At 52.9% G+C, this 20,736-nt stretch overlaps 1 protein-coding gene across 1 annotated transcript in view; it reads right to left on the minus strand.

Annotated features, from left to right (window-relative positions):
* The window catches only part of TCF20 (transcription factor 20), a 103,570-nt gene continuing 82,834 nt past the window's right edge, over positions 1-20,736 (minus strand). Inside the window, 4 exon segments of the mRNA XM_047739592.1 lie at positions 1-1,273; positions 6,696-6,823; positions 7,880-7,929; positions 15,482-15,575. Coding sequence (XP_047595548.1) covers positions 6,740-6,823; positions 7,880-7,929; positions 15,482-15,575 — 228 coding nt within the window. The 3' untranslated portion in view covers positions 1-1,273; positions 6,696-6,739.

The following is a 20,736-nucleotide window of genomic DNA, read 5'->3' on the forward strand; positions in this document are numbered from 1 at the left end:
CAAGGTTAAAATGAAGTTTATTATTTTTTGATTTTTTTGTTTTTTAAATAAAACTGTTTGTGAAACAGCTATTTTATCCCCACGGCAGAGTGACCCCTGAAAGATGCACTAACCCCTTCTTAAGGCCTTAACAAGATTTTTTTTTTGTACTTTTTTCTTCTTTTTTTAAAACTCAGATATTTAAAAATTATACAATTTACAAAACAAAACAAAACAATACAACATAAAGAACCATGTAGCGTGGGGCTGCTCACCTGACAGGCCCTCTTTTCCTTTATAAAAATGAAAGCAAAAGAAAAAAGGGTTAACTGGGTGTTTCCTGGTCAGCGTAACCCACACTGATCACACTGGACAGACACAGTCCCTCCCCTGTGTCAACTCCTATAGCTCAAGATTTCCTGTCCTGTCCTTCCGTCCTGGGGTGGGGGTGGGCAGGGCACAGCTGCCAGGAACGCGCCCTGTGGTGGGCCACCCCCGACCCTGCCTGCCATGCGCACTTAGTGGGGCGCTTGAGGTTCTCACTGGCCACAGTGATCCAGGACACAGCTGTGACCTCGGGACATCTGCCAATTTCACCCCTCAAAAAGATAAAAATTTTAAAAATAATAAATAAATAGTGTTTCTGGAAATGAAAAAATTTATTTTTGTGTTTAAACATCATTCCCCCACTCTTGAAAACACGGACCGTCCCCCATATCCCCCCCTCCCCCCGCCCCAAACCTTCCCACTTTTGAGACAACTTAATGACAAAGGATGGTTCTGGTGTGGTTTGTCTGCTCTTCCAGCCCTGGGTCTGCAGCTCTCTGAACCGGTGTGAGACGGGCTAAAGATCAAAGCCACGCCCCGCCTCTTATGAGACCAGCTTGTTCAATTTCACACTTAAATTTCACTGTTATTGGAACAAATTTGGAGTTCTTTAACTAGAGAATTTTTAAAATAGAATCAAAAGGGATAGCGCACCTTTCATTTAAACAAAGTCTTTCCAGACTAAAAATAGATTTATATATATATATTTTTATCCCACCCTTTGCACCCCCCTTCCCATCATCCCACCCCTCCCCCCTCCCCCCACATTGTCACTATGGAGATTGTGGCCATGGAAACAGCCATTCCAACTTCTTGGGTCTTTCTTTCCTGTGGTGTCACGGTTTGGGTGTGATGTAAGGACTTGGGGAGGAGGTGCTGGCGGGGCGGGCGGGGCAGGGCGGGGCCGCACAGCAGGACGGTTCCTTCCATCGTGAGTGTCCACCACCTCTCATCTCCACAGTCTCACCTGCAAGACAGAACCGACACTGGGTGCTGGGAATCCTGTGTGGCCCCGTGGCTGACAGCCCCTCCTCTGGGGGTCCAGCAGCTGCAGACCCCCGGGACCAGTGGTGGAGCCACCGTGTGGCCCAGACCACGTGGCCCTGGCGCACGGTGAAGGGCGGCAGCGACGTGGCCCGCGGTGCTGCGAATGGACCCCGGGCCCCTCGCGGCATGGCGGTCTCCCCAGTGCGTGGCAGGAACGGAGACCACGAAGGAGCTCCCCGACCTTCCAGCTCTCGGGGTGACCCACCGGGGGCCTCCCGTGGGGCTCAGCACTTTGGTGGCCTGGAGCGGTCCTCACAGAGGTGGCTGAGCACGCAGGTGGCCTGTGGGAAAACCAGCTCACGGGGCGCCTGGGTGGCTCAGTGGGTTAAGCCGCTGCCTTCGGCTCAGGTCATGATCTCAGAGTCCTGGGATCGAGCCCCGCATCGGGCTCTCTGCTCGAGCCTACTTCCTCCTCTCTCTCTGCCTGCCTCTCTGCCTGCTTGTGACCTCTCTGTCAAATAAATAAATAAAATCTTTAAAAAAAAAAAAAAAACCAGCTCAGGACCTGCCACAGCTGCTTGCGGTGGGTGACAAGAGTGCATCCTTCACACTCCACAAAGAACACTCTCCAGCCGGCTCCGACTGGATGGCAGGGCCCTCCTCCAGGGCTCCCCAGGCGTCCCCTGCACTCGCTCCTCTTCCAGCCCAGGCTCTGCGCTCAGGCGATCCCGATGACCCAGTGGGGCAGTGGGGTTGGACCACGGGCCTCCTCAGAGTCCGTCATGGCTCACCACGCATGCAGGGGTCTCCGAGGGACACGGAGGTTGGCAAGGATCGGGGCAGGACAATCAGAGCAGAAGCAGGGGCGGCGGCCTCCCCAGACCTGCTCCCTGCCAGTCAGAGCGCTCCCTCCTTCCTCAGACCCCTTCTGGTGCCCTCGGGAATAATCCTGGGGGAAAACCCAGGCAGCACCATCCCTTTCCTGGGTTCACACAACTTACTAACGGCAAAATCGTTCAGAAGGCTAGTCTGTGTGCAGGGGCTACGAACCTTCTATTTGAAAGCACCCACATAGGTATACCTGCCCGGACCAAAGAGGCGCATTAACTGCTCGGGGGAAAACACAACCACATGGGGAGACCTGCAGAGACAGCAGGACACTGTCCCCATGCTCAGGATGTCCATGGTGACAGCCTGGCTTCCCTGTTCCGAAGGTGGCTCTGGACCCTGGAAGTTGCCCCAGCCCTGCTGGCCCATGCTCTGGTCTGCCTCCAGCCCAGGGAGGCTTGCCCGTCCTGCCCTCTGGTTGTCCTAGGGTTAAGGCTGCTTGCCAGGAGAGGGGACAGAAGCGGCCTCCCCATGTTGCCCCAGCAACCAAAAGCCCTCGGGAGATGTGAGAATGAGGGCGGAGCCAACAGGAAGCCTCAAGCAACAACCCGGGGGGCAACATCTTGCTGGGGATGTGGGACCACGTGAACAGAGGACAGATGTCCAGGCGCACCTTGGAAGGCTGTGCTTGTGGAGTGGGCAACAGGGCAGGGTTTGCCCTCCCCCAGGCTTGCCAGTGTTGGGCCTGTACCCCGGGCCCGCTAACCACTCAGGAGAGCAGGCCCAACCTGGCCTCAACCTGGGAACAGAGCACACTTGGCACCCCGGGCCTGCCCGGCTGGGGGCGCTCTGTGGGCTGCCAACCTCGGGCCATGGGGCGCCCGGTAGCCTGGGCAGCTCCGGTCTTGACAGCCGCCCCCCGCTGTGGCTCTTCCAGCCTTCCTAAGGGGACCTTTCCCCAGGGTCTGACGTCATACACCTTCAAGGTCAGCGGACCCTAACTTCTCAGAGTTACTTCTCAAATACTGTTCCTTCAGCAGGGAGCTTAGGAAGGAAATCCGTGTGCCAGGCTCTATGCTAGGAGTTTCAAAGAAGTTCTCTCATGATGACACCGAGGCCTGACGCTGCCCTCCCCTGCCCCTGGTCTCAGAGAGGACAAAGCTGAAGCTGAGGGACCCAAAGCCCCGGGGCTGCTGAGCGGTGGGACTGGGGCTCCCACCCAGCAAGCCCTCTGCCCGGGCCCCCAGGACTCTGCCTTCGAGCCTCAGTCACGTGTGGTCCTGTTCGACTGCGTGGGACTCGGCTGACGGGCGCGGGCCAGCTGCAGCCGGCGACAGCGCCGCGAGCGGGCAGCCGCTCTGTGCCGCCGGCTTTTCCACACTCTCTTTAAAAGGCATCTCGATGTCCAGCTGCCGGTGAGGAGAGTTTCACCTGGGGCCACAGCCTTCTAGGACTCGCCCACCTTTGTCACGCTCCCACCGTCCTTGGCTTTCAGCGGCCCCTCCACGGCCTGAACGTGGCGGGGCCTCCTCCAGCCTTCTCCCAGCGCAGCAAGAATCCACCACGTCCTCCCCGCCCGGCCGGTTCCCTCCTGCAGGGATGGGGCTGTGCCGTGGGGGGGCCGTCGTCCGTACCTATCCAGCCACAGACAGGGTGACGAGCTCTGCGGGGCACGCCCTCTCCGGCGCACTTGGCCCGCCCCGCCACGTGTGCGCTCCAGGTTAGAGCAGAGAAGCCGGAGCCACACACGGTTCCTGTCTTCACTGCGTGCACAGGCTAGTGGAGACGCACATAAGCAAACGGATGAACGATTCCAAATTGGCACAGGAGAGCTGCGGCGTGCAAAGGAGCCCGACAGGGACCCAGAAGGGAAGGCCTCTGCAGCTGAGACCCAGAGAGGAGAGGGAGCCTGTCACAGAAGATGGGGGGCAGGGGACCCAGGCCCAGGGAATGGCATGTGCCAGAGCCCACAGGGAGAAGTCCCACCTCTGAGCAGCTCGCCAGACACGCCCACAGGCCCTGGCGGAGGCATCAGCAGTCAGCACAGGGAGAAGGTGGGCGCCCACAGGCCTCCCACTGCTTCCTCACGCCCAGAAACGGGCAAGTGGCAGCCTGCTGCGTGGATGGCGGCCCAAAGACTTTTCCTCTCTGGCACGGCTGGTCTGCTGAGGGCCAAGTGCAGGGACCTCAAATGCTGCTGGAGGCTGGGGGGGGATTCAATCTCCCATCTCCCAGCCCTCAGTTTTCCACCAGACAGGGCGGCAGCAGGGTCCAGCCCGCAGCCTTGACCCCTTCGGCTCCTGCAGCGCCCCAGGACCTGCACAAGGTGCACCCCACACTAGGCCACGCGGACACCTTGGAGACGTTTCTTAACTGAATCCTCACTAGGCTGGCCACCGCTGTTCCTCTCTTTACCGAAGAAAAAGAAGTAGAAACAGGAAGTGTCCCCGGTCACACAGCTCTTACTGTATGAGAAAACAGGGCCCCAAGAAGCAGGACACAGGTACTCATGTCCCCTCCCTGCCATGTCAGGGCACCCAATGACAGTAGCTCTCTGTCCCTAGAACAGAACCCAAAATGAAATGTTCTCCGTCCTAATCCCTGGGGCTCCCGTACAGTCTGCCGAGGGCCACCACTCACAATGGACAGCTGAACTGAGAAACAGGACAAGGGTCCCGCCCTGGGGATGGCACACGGAGAAAATTCTTTCAGGTGGACACGACTGGATGCAGCCTATGTCCACCCTTTCCCTCCAAGAGGTGCACGGTCGGACCTCAACAGATGAGAAACCACCCCACACCGATGGGTTGGCCGCGTGACCGCTCGGTGAGGCAGGGTCTCCTGTCCACGCGGGGACTCCTGCCCACACTGACTGAGATCTGAACGACGAAGCTCACTGCTCCGCTTGGGGGTTGAGGGCTGGCAGCTGGCAGCACCCAAGGCTGGGTGGAGAGGAAGGAGAGGATGAATGAAATTAAAATTCCCAGCCGGAGATCTGCCCACCAGGCCCATGGCTCAGTCTCCCCCCGCCAAACACGGGCTGGAATGCCAGGACGAAAACAACGGCACGTGACAACAAATGGTTCCTTCCCTTACTGGGTCACCAGGACACTGTCAGGAATGTTCCTTGCGGCCCCCACAGCACACGGCTCTACCCATCAGCCAGAGGAATTGACGGGAAGAAGGCAGAGCCCCGGCACGGAACAAAGGCCAAGAGAAACATGCTGGAGAACCGTCCAGACTGCTGTCGTGCGCTGAGGGCTGCTCGGGGGAAAGGCATGCAGGAGCCGGCGGGCCCCGGTGTGTTCCGGAAATCCAGTGGCCGCTGCTGCTGCAAGTTCGCTCATTTGACTCCTGGGACCCGACCACCTGCCCTTCCACTCCCAACCCCTGTCTTGGAAGAGGAAGAGAGAAAAGGCACGACCGCAGAGGCCTTACTCGACAGCCCCCCTTGAGAAAGCCGGACAGGCCTCTCTACAGCCCCGCGGCCTCACACAGCAGAGCACAGGGGGCTTCTCTGGAATTGGGCACTGGGGCCCTCCGAAGAAACCGAGGACTTCTCAAAGGAGAAAAAGTGCCACCGTCTGAGAGGAATTATTTTCTCCTCAAGTGACTGGTAGGGATTGCGGAGCAAGGTGGAACCTGCCGGTTGTCACGGGGAGGGAACGTGCCGTGGACTCTAGCACATCTGCGTGTGGCTCTCGGGCGCCTGGAGTAAACACAGAAGCCCTTCATTTGAAGAGAAATAATCCCTTAATGAACGTTTCTGAGACAACTGGTCCCCCCCTCCCCATCCCTGAGGACCAAGTGCTTCAAGTTACATCTTGGCTTTTCTTTTCCTTCTCTCTTTTTTTTCCTTCTCTTTATGGTCTATTTTCTTCACCCTCATGACTCTGTTGGGCGGGGGGGGGGGGGGGGGGGGGGGAGGTGAAGAGCAAGCAGGGAGCAGGGGAGGCGCGCTGCCTCTGGGGACGTCAGTCCACTAATCCCGCTTCCACAGACGCGCGCTGCCGCCGCCCTGACCAAAAGCCCAGACACACTCACAAAAAGCACAGCTCAATCTCTTGAGGGTTTTTAAGAGTAAAATTAAATCGGATGCTAAAGTCCCCTAAATCTTTGAGGGGATTTCCCTTCCCTTTGTACTTCTGTGCAAAGGAGTCCTTCATAGTACTTGGGGGAAAAGATTTCAAAGAACAAAACTGAGGAATATTTTGTTTTTCAAAGGAAAAGCCACCACAAGCTTTACAGATAGGGAGTAAATTGGAAAGGACGGCCCACTGGCTAGAAGCATTTCTGAGCCGGGGGCAGAGGGTGGGCTGCTGGCGGGCTCTGTCCCAGAGACTTCGAGAGCGCCACACACAAGTCTGACCTCCGCTTTTTAAAGTTTTAAAGCCTCAAACATGTCTCCACGGACGTTCCAGGGAGCTAAATGACAGTCGGAGAAACACTTAATCCACCTCGTTTCGGCAATTCACGCGCTTAAAGGCGGGTGGCGCAGCCTGGCCTGGGGCGAGCAGGAGGGCAGAGGCCAGGACACCCCCTGGGACTCTGGCAGGGATGCGGCCCCGACTCACCTGTGCTTGCTGTACTTTCCATTCCCACGAGCACACTGCCCCCCTCACCCCCGCTCCGACTGCTCTGTGCTGAGGCTGCCTTTCGCTGTCTTGTTCTGCAAGGGGGGGAGGGGGAACGGGAGGGGAGGCTGCCGCCGGCAAAGCCGAGGAGACAAGGCAGGAGGGAAAGAAGAACAGTGCGGGGGTCAGGGAGGGCAGAGGCGAGGAGAGGAATGGCACACAGAAAAGGAAAGAAAAAGCAGAGAGTCAGTATTGAATGACAAACAGGAGATATTCAGACAGGGTTTTCCAAGGCAAAATGTGACCATTAAAAAAGAGAAGTTTTAAAACTAAAAACATGTAAATTGAAGGAGAATACTAGAAGATCCTGTGGCCCATCTCTGAAAATAATTTTTAAAGAAAAGCACAAGCGAGCATCCTTCCGACGCGTTTGGGGGGCAGACCCGTCAGGAGGACCGCTTTTCAGGTTCATGTCTGGCCCCAGTCAGAGCCGGGAGTCCGCGAGCGACCCGTGACCACCAGGTGTCAGTGTGACCTCAGCCAGACGAGCGCAACCGCCACAGTAAACGCCAGGTGGCGCCAGACCAGCTGGGCGGCCCCCACCCCTGGCGGGGCTTCCTTCTCGGACCCTCCCTGCCCCACGTGCTAGGTCGGCGACAGCCCAGGCGCCACTTATCTTCCATCCTTTCATAAAAAGGGTCACACCAAAAGACCACCTCTTGAATTACTGGGGAAATCAGGCGGCAGCCCCCACCAGCTGCACCACCGGTCACTTCTGCTGAGGTCAAGCCTAGAAAAGACCGAGTTTCCCCCCCCAGAACCGTGGGGTCAATTCTTATTTCTTTTAGTCGGGGAAAATGCCTCTGATTATGTATCAAGGCCTACAGGCTTACCTCGTGCCAACCTGGGAACTGGGTCCACTAAACTAAAATGGAAATCAGCATGTATTGAGTTCGCTCTTTGAATTTCTCTTAACAATCCACAAATACCTTCTGCTCCCCCACAGTTCTCCCAGCCTCCCACCACCGCACGTGGGGGCCACCGTGGGGTGCAGGGCTCCCTCCAGCACCGGGCCTCTCCACTCCCTCAGGGCCAAGGGCAGGCGGCGGCCTCCTGTGTATGGTCTGTAGACCGTGAGGAACACCCCCGCCCCAGGCCTGCGGGGGCCACATGCACTGACTCACCTTGTGCTTGGGGCACCTCACCGAGAAGTTCTCCTCATGGAGCAAACAATCTACAAGACAGAAAGGCACAGTCAGACCGAGCCGGCGGGTGGTATGGCCCGGGGTGAGGGGGGCCACACTAGCCAGGACTGACAGTGTCAGACAGGGAGGTAAGAGGCCCCCATGCTGTGATTTCTGGAACATCAGAGACGCCCCCAAAGGAACTGTGGCACTGCAACATGATGGGTCAGTCCCTCAACATTTTAATGCTTCACAACAGTTAATGGTACGGGGAAACAGGACACAGAATGGCTTGAAAACCAGTTTACGTAAATATAGAAGTACAGTCCTAATTTTACCAAATTTGTGTTATGTACACGAAAAACAAGACAAAGGAAACTTACCCAGTGGTTCTCTTTGGCTAGCAAGACTATAGGTGACTTTATTATTATTAATTTTTAATGTATTTCCACAATTATACTAACAGTCAGAAACCATCTCCAATCAATGTTATTTTTAAAATCCCTGATTCTCGGCTAAGCCCATTCCAGCAGGCCCGAGTCAAAGCTTCCTCATGGCAACACCGCACACCTGGGGGCACCTCTCTCCTCCGTCCAGAGCCCGGCTGCCACCTTTGCCGGACGACCCATGGAGACATAGGAGAAGTTCCCGACACGAGCCACATAATCCACACTAAATGCTTCAGGGGAAAATGAAATCCCACGAGGGGGTTACTAATCCTTGAAGGAAAATGATTCATTCCAACTTTTAACGTGGTGACAGCATCTTCGCTGACAGCAAGGACACGCGTCCGCCTCCAGGTGTGCTGAGCTCCGTGGCACAAGGGTGGTGTGTGGAGCAGGGCGAGGAAATCTAATTAATGAATTCACTGCGCACACCGCAGCTCCCGGAGACCGACAGCCAGGTCACTGGTGCAAGGTGCGCTGGCAGAGTGTTAATAAATATTGATCACACGTTCTCAGAGAGCTCCCGGGCACCGTGGCGGGAAGCAGCCATGGTACTTAGCCTTGTTAAATGTACGATTTAACTCCGGTTTAAACTGAGGTCCGGATTAGCAGCCTGTGTATCCGCAGATTTCACAGGATAGAGGAATAAGCAAGGGAACACACAAACGGAAACTTCTGAGGTCCTTTGTATCTTAAACAAATGGAAAAAGACCCTTTCATAACTGGGCTGGGCCTGTCCCATCACGGCCTCCCTCTGGAGCCTCTGAATACCCAGCAGTGGGAAGTCGGCCTCCAGGCACAGGAGCCCAGCAAGGCCGGCTAACCCCCGAGCCCTCCTCCCGCAAGCAAACAGCATGGCAGTAAATGAAATGTGTTAATTTAAAACCCACAAGTACACGGCGTGACCAAGGCCCCTGCTGCTCCAATCTGCCGGAGAGCTTATGATCAGCAGGGGACAGGGGACCGGAGCGCAGGAAGCGCCCGCTCCTTACCTGGGCTTTGGCGGCACGGCTTGCTGGCAGTCTCTAGTCTGGGCCAGAGAAACCGCAGCGCCCCTGTGGGGCGCGGCCACCTTTATGCCACAGGGGTTCACAGAAATGAGAAGGGGGGACCGTATTAGCTGGAAAAGGTGCCATGGGAAAGGCAGCGGCGCTTCAGTTCCCCTCCCAGCCACGGAGGAGCGGCCCGCTGTGACAGACCATTAGTGAAACACGTCTGAAGTTAGGAGACATGCTCCAAGTTAAAAAGCAGAAAAGAAATAAGACAACGTAAGTGTGCACTGAAGGCAACTGGAGCTAACGTCAGGCACTTCTGGAAAGGGGAGTCTCCTAAACAAACCTGCCAGAGACCACGTCCACCTTGGACAAGGCCTCCAGCTGAAGGCTGCAGACCAGGGCTCCATCCGTCCTCGTCACGTCCGCAGGCCATCAGGAGCTGCAGTGCGCGCTCCGGCAGGGCGAGAATCATGGCCAGAGAGCTTAGCCGCCCGCGACGGCCCAGGGAGCCCTTCTTGGCTGCCCTGACCCAGGCCTTGCTTCGAGGAGCAGAAGAGCGGTGAGAGGCTCGGTGGGGCCCCGCCCGAGGCTGCTGAACAGGCGCCTGCCCTACATGGCCGGCCAGCCTGGCGCTTGCTTTTCCTCAAGCCTCTGGCCATACCCCACACTGGCCGGAGGGCTGGTCAGCACTTCCACACAGTGAAGTCAAGGAAACGGTGTGCTGGAGCATCACACATGCTGGAAAAGACTCACAGGGTTGTCTTGTCAACAAGATGGCTCCCAGACACAAACACAGCACCCAGTGGAGGATGCCGCTTTCCTCTCTGCACTTTGCTTAAATGCACAGTGGACCTCACCACTCTCCTCACAACAAGCGACTGAGAGCTACCTGCACCCACGTGCGGCCACATCTTCCCTGGGCCGGTGGCACTAAGCTCAAGGCGGGGGAGATGGGAGAGGGGAGGGCTGCTGGCGCTCGGACCTGCCAGTCCCCAGACGCCGTCTCCAGCTCGTCTACAAACTCTCCCAGAGTTACGGTTGGTGCTTAGATTGGCCTGATGACCTTGGGATTTAGGGACCTGCCAGCCACACCCACCTTGTCGAGGGGCTCCTGGGCCCGGCAAGGGGACTATCAGAGCCGGCGAGGGGACTATCAGAGCCGGGCAAGCAGAGCGGGGGCCTCTCCGGGGAAGGGCCGGACACCAGTCCTTTTATAACCCCAGGGGGCTTGAACCCACCTCGTCCAGATCAGTCTGCGGTGAGCAGCAAGGGTGGCTGCAGAGAGGGCGTCCCCGCTGGGCCTCCTCCTGAGGGTTAAGAGAAACCCCCTCCAGGCTGCATTCCTCGTGCACAGTACTTAGTGGCTACAGCTCTTTTTTCCTTTGGTCTTAATTGCTGTGGCTCGTTGCATCAATACATCACTTTTTAAAAACCAGGGCTCACGTTCCTGTCACTGCATTTCCCCAAGCCACACAGTCTGCCCCTGCGACCTGAGCACCACGGGGCGGCTGACCGTGACGTCACAAATGCAGGAACAGGCCGGGGGTCAGGGGGCTGCAGCAGCCACAGACCCTCAGCGGAAAACAATCCCGTTTCCATGGAGCTGCCCCAGCAGTTAGAGTTCCCCCTGAGACTTGAACAGCTCCGTGAGGTTTGGGCGGTTAGCAGCAAAGCAAAGATGGACGTTTAATCTGTTCCTTACTCCACACGGAGAGGAGGAGCTCTCAAACTCAGGGACTCATTTATTTATTTAGGATGTCAATCAATGAACGCCCTTCCTGGACACACGATCCATGGTATCGAGAAGAGAACTCCCGAGAAGACCCCAAACATAAGCATCCATCCCACAGAGCAGTTCAGGCTTATCCATCCCACAGAGCAGTTCAGGCTTCTGGGTCACTGGGACTCCGGGCATCAAAAAGATTGATAAATGCCCAGGACACGGGTCACCTTGGAGTACTACTTCCTTGGTCCTGTATTTCTAGATGGAGCAGCAGAGCAGGTGGCCGCTGGGGCAGCAAAGCCGGGGGGTCAAGGGCCTGCCTGAGCCCCCACCCCTCCGACCCAGGCAGCCTTCCTCTCACTAGATACTTGGCCACCAACTCCTGCCAAATACACAGGTGACCCACCACTTGGGCAGGCCACACAAGACAGGCGCAGACAGAGAGTGGCCAACATGGCTTACTTACTAACCCTCACTGGTAAGCGGCTGACTGAGCAAGCTCTCTCTGGAGGGGAGGCAGAGCCCCGTGCATTCCCCCGAGAACCCCATCCCCACGGCCTGAGCTTGACCAAGGTGGGGCTAAGCCCGTGCTTTCCAGCTCCTAGCCACACTTGGACAGATAATTAAGTTTAAATACAATGAAGTCAAACAAAAATTCAGTCCCTCGTTCCCAAAGAGCCACACTTGAAGCACTCAGTGGTGCACAAGGCTTGTGGCGACTGTGCTGGAGAGCGCAGACCCTGAACACTCCTGTCACAGCAGAGGCTCCTCCTGAGCAGCACTGCTGAATCCCTCAAGAAACTGCCAGGAGCCTGGTTCCTAAACTGGCTGGTGCCCCATTATGCAGACAGGGGTGCACTCACACGGGGGGTAGGGGGCAGCGGACGAGACGAGGTTACCTGCCTGCAGCTCACCGGATGTTTCTGAGCAAAGCCTCAGTGCAGACCACCTCTTATCAGGCGCTGACAGAGAGAGCCAAGCCTTGCATAAAATTATAAATAACTGCTACAAACTTAATACTTAAACATCTTCATTTAAAAATCATGAAGCTTAGGGGCCCCTGGGTGGCTCAGTGGGTTAAAGCCTCTGCCTTTGGCTCAGGTCATGATCCCAGAGTCCTCGGATCGAGCCCTGCGTCGGGCTCTCTGATCAGCAGGGAGCTTGCTTCCCCCCACCCTCTGCCTGCTTCCCTGCTTACTTGTGATCTCTGTCTATCAAGTAAATAAATAAAATCTTAAAAAAAAAATCATGAAGCTTAAACTAGAGAAAAGAATTCAGGGGCAATGCCATGAAAAAGAGAAATGGCAACGGCTGGCTGTTGAGAGTGAGGAAGAGAGCATGAGAGAGAGGACAGAGCGACTGTATGATGGAATGTGCCAGACCACGACTCACGGTGAATTACAGCTCAGACGCAGCACAGAAACATGTTGGGGAAGAAAGAGAACGGAAAGGGACAGACTAAAACCCAAACTCCCTGAACTGACATTTCAAGGCTCTCTTCTTACTCCCTCTGGCCATACAGCGCCCTGGCCACTGGCCACCCTTCAGCAAGTGCAAACACACACTTTTGTGAGAATCGAACTGTGGCGTAATAAGCGTTACCTTTCTGTATTTTTCTAGTTCTTCAGCTGTGCCTCCTATGGAAACTTGGAAAGACAAAAAGAAACGGAGGGAAAGGAGAAACAAGAAGGACCAGAGGCATGTAGCTCAAATAACTTCCCGGGAAGGAAGGGTGGTCCAGATGAACTCGGACTCCCCTCCCCACACCCGTCAGATCCGACTCTGAGCTTACGCCACTGTACCTTCTTCCCACACCTGGACGGCCAAGCCCTCGCCTCCTCCCTCTCAAGCACTTAGAGATAACCGGCACCTGCCACTGGCTGGACCCTCGCTGATGTTCCCTATCCTTCTCCCCCTCCTTTCTGAATGAAAGTACTAGGAGGGCCGGTGAGGGGAGACATGTGCTCAGAAAGTAACTGGTGAAAACGTCCACTGAAAGGGTAAGACTCTAGATGGAGAGAGAGGACTTTCTCAGGCTAAAGCTCAAAGTCAAAATTTAAGGGTTCCGCATCATTCATTCACTGGATGGAACTTCATGGACAAGAGTTTCCCCTTCTTTCAACAGTCATGATACTGCGAAACACTACTCTGATCATCTCAACAGACATGGAAAAGATGGTAAGATGCAAAAGCCGTGGTTGAGAGATAAAAACACTCAACAAACCAGGAAGACAGGGAACTTCCTCGGCTGCGTCAAGAACATCTGTGAGACCCCGCCCCCCGCTAGCATCACGCTTCTGGGTCAGAAACAAGGCAAGGACGTCAGCTCTCGACGCTGCCACCCAGCATTACGTTAGAAGTTCTAGCCAAGACAATTAGGCAAGAAAAAGAAATAAAAGGCATCTAACTGGAAAAGAAGAAGGGAAACTACCCATTTGCAGATGACATATCTCGTACATAGAAATCCATTAAAAAACTATTAGAACTAATCAATGAGCTGAGCAAAGCTGCAGGATACAAGATCAATACACGAAATCCATTGCTTTTCTATATGTTCACAACAAACCATCTGAAAACTAAATTAGGAAAACAACCGCATTTACAATCACACTAAAAATAATAAAATACTTCAGAATAAATTTAATGAACAGGTGCAAAACTTACACTCTGAAAACTACGAAACACTGTTGATCGAAATTCCAGAATGAGACAAAGGCAGAGACGCTGCCTGGCCATGGGCTGGAAGACTGTTGTTACGATGGTTAAGACTGCCCAGCCGCACCTGCAGATTCAGTGCAATCGCTGGAGTTTTAATGGCTGTTTTTGTTTTTTGTTTTTTTTTTTTAAATAGAAATAGACCAGCTGATCTTAAAATTCATATGAAGTAGCCAAGGACCCAGAACAGCCAAAATAATCCTGACAAAAGGAATATTCAGAATACTCATACTTTCCAATTTCAGAATCTACTACAGAGTTCCAGTAATCAAGACAGTGTGGGGCTGGACAAAGTTCAGAAATAAGCCCACACATCTCTGGTCCACTGGTTTTCGACAAAGGTGCCGAGATCATTCAATGAGGAAAAAGTAATCTTTTTGACAAATGGCGCTAAGACACTGGAATCCACGTACAAAAGAGTGAAGTGGGTGCCTGGGAGGCTCAGCGGGTTAAGTGTCTGCCTTCAGCTCAGGTCATGATCCCAGCATCCTGGGACTGCGTCCCACATCAGGCTCCCTGCTCAGCGGGAAGCCTGCTCCTCCCTTTGCCTCTGCCTGCTGCTTCCCCTTGCTTCCGCTCTCTCTGTCTCTGTCAAATAAAGTCTTAAAAAAAAAAAAAAAGAGTGAACTGGAGTCCTATTTCATACCATATATAAAAATTAACTCAAAGTGGATCAAAGACCCATGTAAGAGACAAATTTTGAGAGGAGAAAACAGAGGCATAAATCTTTGTGATTTTCTGGATTAGGCAACAACTTCTTAGATGTAAGAGAAAGGAACAGGTCATGAAAAACAAAAACAACAAAAGAAAAAAATGGATAAACTGAACTTCACGCAGACGCCAGCCATCATCAGCCACCAGGGAAATGCTCCCATCACAATGAGATGCTGGGATGGCCGGGACACAAGAGACAGGTAACGGCAAGCGTGGTGGGGATGTGGAGAGACCGAAGCCCTCCTACACTGCTGGAAGGACGGGAAAGGACTTAGCCACGTGGCGAAAGTCTGACCGTCCTGCCACAGAGTTACCATACGACCCAGTAATTCCACTCCCAGGTTTAAACCCAAAGGAAATGAAAACATTACATCTACAGAAAGACCTGTGAGTGTGCACTGCAGCATTACTCATAATAATCGAAAAGTGGAAAACAATCTCAACGTGCATGGACTGATGAGCGGTCCGTACCATATGGCGTGTCCGAGACACTGGTGGGCAATAAAAATGAAGCCTGATGTCTGCTGCAATGTGGTAAAGCGCGACGTGAAGCCACAGATGCCGGCGTCCTAAGGAACACCTACTGTGTGATCCCACTTACACGAAGTGCCCGGAACAGGCAAATCCATCAAGATATGAAGTAAGTCCGTGGTCGCCAGAGGCTAGGGTGGGTGGAGGGGGAGTGGCCACTAATGGGTAGGAATTTACGAGGTGACGAAAATGTCCTAAAATTGACTGTGATGACGGGTGCACGACTCTGAGTGTACTAACTCAAACCCACTGGACTGTACACCTAAAGAGTGAATCACGTGTGAATTACACAAATAAAACTGTTATTAGGACCCTGTTTCACTCCTTTTTTATTATCCTCTCTGCATTCCTGTAGAATCCACAAACAGAACAGGGTCAGAAGAGACACAAAAGAATGATAAGGAAAGAAGGCAGAGAGAGTCAAAGTGACGGTCCCAGCCTTCGGACGCTCTGGACAAGGGCCGTGGTCCCATCTTACCTGCGTCAATGGCACATGGGTAGTGGTATCGGAAGGAACAGCCTTTGTTGTAACAGCCCAAGGTGGCACCTGCCTCCTGGCAGTGGGAACATTTCTGAAAAGAAAGAAGTACGGCATGTCAGCTCCCAGAATTCACCCCTCTCCTCCAGGCCCTCCCTAAGCCCCGTCTGTCACACCCCAGCTCGTCTCTGTGGTTACAGGTCGGCGGTGGGAGGCTGGGCCGGTCAGATGCTAACCGCCACTCACTGACCTCACCATGGAAAGGATCCAGCAGAGACGTGCTAGGCCAGGCCTCGTAAATGGGCACAAATAGATCAAACAGAACAAGGCAATGGGGTGGGGTGGGGCACCCAGACTGGTCCCTGGTGCTCCTGTTGTCCGCCCGCCCACACACATGCTTGCCCGTCCTTTCCTCATTCCTCCTGCTTCTTAAAATGCCAGATCTTGCCTATTTATTTCTGCTGTGGAAGTCTGGGGTGGGAGGAGAGGGTAAGATAGTAGAGTTATATATAAACCTTTTAGAATTAAAAGTGGAATTTGGTTTCTAGTTCTTGTATTTGTAAGATTTTATTTTTATTCTACTTATCCCAAATGCCCAATACAAGTATATTTCTCTCTTCAGAAAAGATGGGCTCCTGTGTGCAAATGATATTTTTATACACAAATCCTATTTTAAATGCACTAGGAAACCTGCCACAAATTTCTGGCTAAGTGAGACATTATTCCGTAATTGAGATGTTCCTCCTTATATGGGCAGGTTTTCTTAAAGTGGGGCACATCTCTATCATCCCTGTGATCGCTCAGTCCTGTCGGCATATGAAATGTGACCTAGCAACAATGATCATTATTTGTTAAATTCAGCCAAATCGGCCCCACTGAGGGAGGCTGCAAATCCTTCTGGTGGCCAAGGCACACCCAGATGAGGCCACCTGAGTGATACAGACGCTTGCTCCTGATTCTAGGAAAAATAACACGAAAATGCTCCCTCAGCCGTCGTGCTTGTGGAGAATGCCTCCCCACAGGGGCCGGCACCCTCCCGGGGGCAATAAGCCCAAAGGGTGCCCTTCTCCCCCTTTTCTCATGCGAAGGCAGAGCCCAGCTGGGGGCCCAGGAGTCAGTGTGGCTCCAGTGGGAGTAAAGCTCACCCGGACCAAGTTTCCCTAACGCAGATCGACGCTAAACCCACACCAGTGCCAGCCACGGCACCGCCTCGGGGCCTCGCCATGCCAAGCGTGTCGCCGTGTGCCAGAGGCATAAACCCAGTCATTCAGTCCTGGAAGCTTCCCCCTTCCACAGATGAGGTGCCCGAGGCACCCGGAGCGGAATTTCTTGCTCCAGGTCAGAGCCGATCCAAAATGACCAGCCCGGGCATCCTCCAAAGATAAGGGGGCAGGAAGAGGGCCGTAAGCCATGTCCTCCACGAGCTCTGCCTTCCTCTCAGAAGACCAACGTCCTGGGTGCTGAGGATCCGGAAACGTTTACTTTGCCCGGAAACAAAAGATTACTCCGTGGCTGGAGTAAACCAAGGACTGCGGGCAGCATTCTGAACAGCCCTCGACTGTACCCGTCAGTTCCACAGAGGACATTCAGAAGCGAGGTCTCCCTGCTAACTGGAGGGGACGACTGTGGCTCATCCGTCAGCCACGCCCCCCGCAGCAGTTTCCGCCGGAGGCCCTTCTGACTGAAGAAGCCGGATCAGCTCCCCACACTTCTGCTCCAGGCCCTCCCCGCCCCAAGGGACAGGGGGTGAACTCTAGTCAGTGGCGGCCATTTACGAATGGGTGTAGCAAGCGTTCCTGGTAGGGAAGCCGCAGGTTAAGGAACTTCTGGGAAAGTTTCACCTCTCTTAAACCGGGACAAGAGGCAGGAAAAGGTTGCTCACTCCGCCGGTTAGTGGGATGAAGAGATCTGTTGAAATTCCGTTATCACCATGAAGGGAGAGCTCTTAAGACAAAAGCCCAAGCTGTTGAGGACAGCAGAGCGACAGGACAGAGGGAACCTGGACCCTCTGTGACGCTGCTGACCACTCTATTAACCAGGTCCAGAACCATCCCATCTCCAGACTGCTAAAGATGACACTTAAAAAAAAAAGTCACTTTTAAATTCTGTAACGTACAGTCATCACTGATACCGGAAGGGACTAATATCTGAAGCGCAGCCGCAGAAGGTCACGTGTGCAGGCTGTGGAACCTGAGCAACCCTCCGGCAAATGCTCCCACGGCCGCCTCTATGTGCTCCTGGCCGATTCCGAACCTCCGCTTCCTTAAACCGCAAACACGAACCTACCGAACGGTACTATCCACCCCACAGAGCTGGGAGGGTTAGCGCGTGCATCCAGGCTGAAGACAGCGTCTGGATCAAAAGCATCGGTCAATGTGGGTGGCCCAGAGCACGGGTGAGCAGCCTGCAGAGCCGGCCTGGTCACCGCCCGAGCCCGGGCAGGAGGGAGAAACCAAGCTCCGGGCTGAGCAAGGGCCATCCCCTTCCTACCTCAGCTCAGCACAGGTCTCTGTCCCCTGCAGGGCCTCTCACTGCTCCCGGCCCTGAACCAGCCCACAGACCACAGTGCCCATCGTTTGCAAAATGCAAGCAAACTCACCCTCACCAAGAAATCACATCCATAAAACGGCGCTCGCTCCTTGCAGGTAAAAAGCACAACTAACCCGCCACACCGCGTCCAGAGGACGACGACCCCGTCTGGTATACTCAGGCCTTGGGGAAAGGACATTAAAGAATTGGGTTCAGTGGCTACAGTGTAAGCCTTGGATCTGCAACATCAGCATCACCCTGGAACTTGTTAGAAATGGAAACTTTGGGATTCTGGGAAGATGGGGGAGTAGGCAGCACCAGGAATCTCTCTCCCCCTCCTGGACAACAACTGCATTGGCTGAATCTGTCTGATACAACTATTCTGGAACTCTGGAGTCTGTTGTAGGCGTGCAGCTTCCGGGGGAAGACTTGGGTGGTAAACGGCAGCTAATTTTGGTCAATGTCAACTCCTAGGAGCACAGCGGCAGCTATCCATCTCCCACTCCCGGCCAAGTGGCAGGCAGCTGTGCACACGATCTCGGAGCAGCTTGCACACAGCTTGTGGGAGCGGCAGGGGGAGGGTGGGCAGAGAGAACCCTGTCTTCCAGGTATCGGGAGGGAGCCCTGCTCTGACTGCTGATGATCGCTTCTGATCACGGAGGTGCAAACACAGGAGGGCAGCTACTGCTGCAAGCCCCTCCCCCTCAAGCTGAAACGACTTCCGGGGGATTGAAAAGACTGACACCCTCTCCCCATCGTTTTTTGCTTTCTTCCCTTTCGAGAGCTAGACATTAAAGAGTAGGATATATAAAGAAACAACCACATATATGGGTACAATTAGAAAGTGACCCATGGGGAAAAGCTCAGAAAAGACCCGAGACTGTAAGTTGACACCTTAGGCTGATCCTAGGCACAGAGATAGCATAAAAAGTAAAAACAAAAACAAATCCAAAAAACACACCACCACCAAACCCAAAACAAGTAACAACCTCCCAAAAAGAGATGCTTGGGGAAGGGAGAGCATCTAACTTTCAGAGTTATCACATTCTTTTATTTATTTATTCATTCATGAGAGCGAGTGCACAGGAACAGAGGGAGGGAGAGAATCTCAGACTTCACACTGAGCCTGACATGGGACTTGATCTCAGGACCCTGAGATCATGACTTGAGCCAGAACCAAGAGTCAGACACTTAACTGACTGAGCCACCCAAGGGGTCCCCAGAGTTATCACATTATTAAATTCAAATTTCCAGTGTTTAAGAAATACTCATAAGGCATACGCAGAGACAGGAAAGTATGGCCTATTCAAAGGAAATAAACAAATCAACAGAAACCTTCCCTGAAAAAGATGCAAGGGCAGGTACACTAGACAAATACTTGGAGAGAACTGTCTTAGAAATGCTCAAAGAATTAAAGAGAGATGGTGGGGCTCCTGGGTGGCTCAGTGGGTTAAACCTCTACCTTCGGCTCAGGTCATGATCTCAGGGTCCTGGGATCGAGCCCCGCATCGGGCTCTCTGCTCGGCAGGGAGCCTGCTTCCTCCTCTCTCTCTGCCTGCCTCTCTGCCTGCTTGTGATCTGTCAAATAAATAAATAAAATCTAAAAAAAAAAAAAAAAAACTTAAAGAGAGATGGAAATAGTCAAGAACACAATGTGTGAACAAATAAAAATACCAGAAAAGAAAACCTAAAGATACCAAAATAAATTCTTCTTAAAGTTGATAACTGTAATAACTGAAATTTAAAAATTCATTAAAGGGATTCAAAGGCAGACTGGATAAGGCTGGAAAAAGAATCAATGAACCAGAAGATAGGACAATGGAAATTACTGAGTCTGAGGAACAGGGGGAGGAAGAAAAAAGGGCCAAAGAAAAGTGAACAAAACCCAAGTGAAACCATTAAGCAGACCAACATATGTACTAGGGGAGTCCCAGAAAGAGAAGACAGAGGAAGGGGCAGAGACAATTTTGGAATGACTGCAAACTTCCTGAATTTGATGAAAGGTATGAATATAAACATCCAAGAAGTTCAATGAACTCAAAGAAAGATGAACACAGAGATTTGCAGTGAGACAAATTATACTCAAATTTTCAAAAGCCAAAGAGAGAACGTTGGGAGAAGTGAACTGTTACAATCCTCTCTATAAGATTATTTGCAGGTTTCTTACCAGAAACGTTGAAGACAGCAGTGGGCTGATGTATTCAAAGGGCTAAAAGAAAAAAAAACTATCAACCAAGAATCCTATACCCGACAAAGCCGTCCTTCAAGAATGAAGGAGAAATCGGGACATTGCCAAATAAACAAAAGCCGAGGGTGTTCACGACCGCTAGCCTTCCTCTGTAAGATGTGCTCAAGGGGGTCTGCAGGTGAAGCTGTACAGAGAAATAAAAATCTTAATAAAGGTGAACACATGGGCAATTAGAAAAGCCAAGTGCTACTGCAGCAAAGGCTCATAAATGCATTTTTTTCCTACATGATTTAAGAGAGTAAAACAGTCAAATAAAAAGAAATTATCAGTGTAAAAGCTAGTATTATTGTAACTTTGGTTTGTGACTACAAATCTTGTTTTCTACATAATTTAAGAGAACACTACATTTAAAACATTATTAGTTTATGTTTTGGGGTATACAACATATAAAGATGTAATTTTGTGACATCAACATCTGAAAAGATTAGAGCTGCAGAGGAGCAGAGTTTTTGTGTGTCATTGAAATTAAGTTGGTATA

Source organism: Lutra lutra, chromosome 8, assembly GCF_902655055.1.
Source record: "Lutra lutra chromosome 8, mLutLut1.2, whole genome shotgun sequence".
Lineage (NCBI taxonomy): Eukaryota > Metazoa > Chordata > Mammalia > Carnivora > Mustelidae > Lutra > Lutra lutra.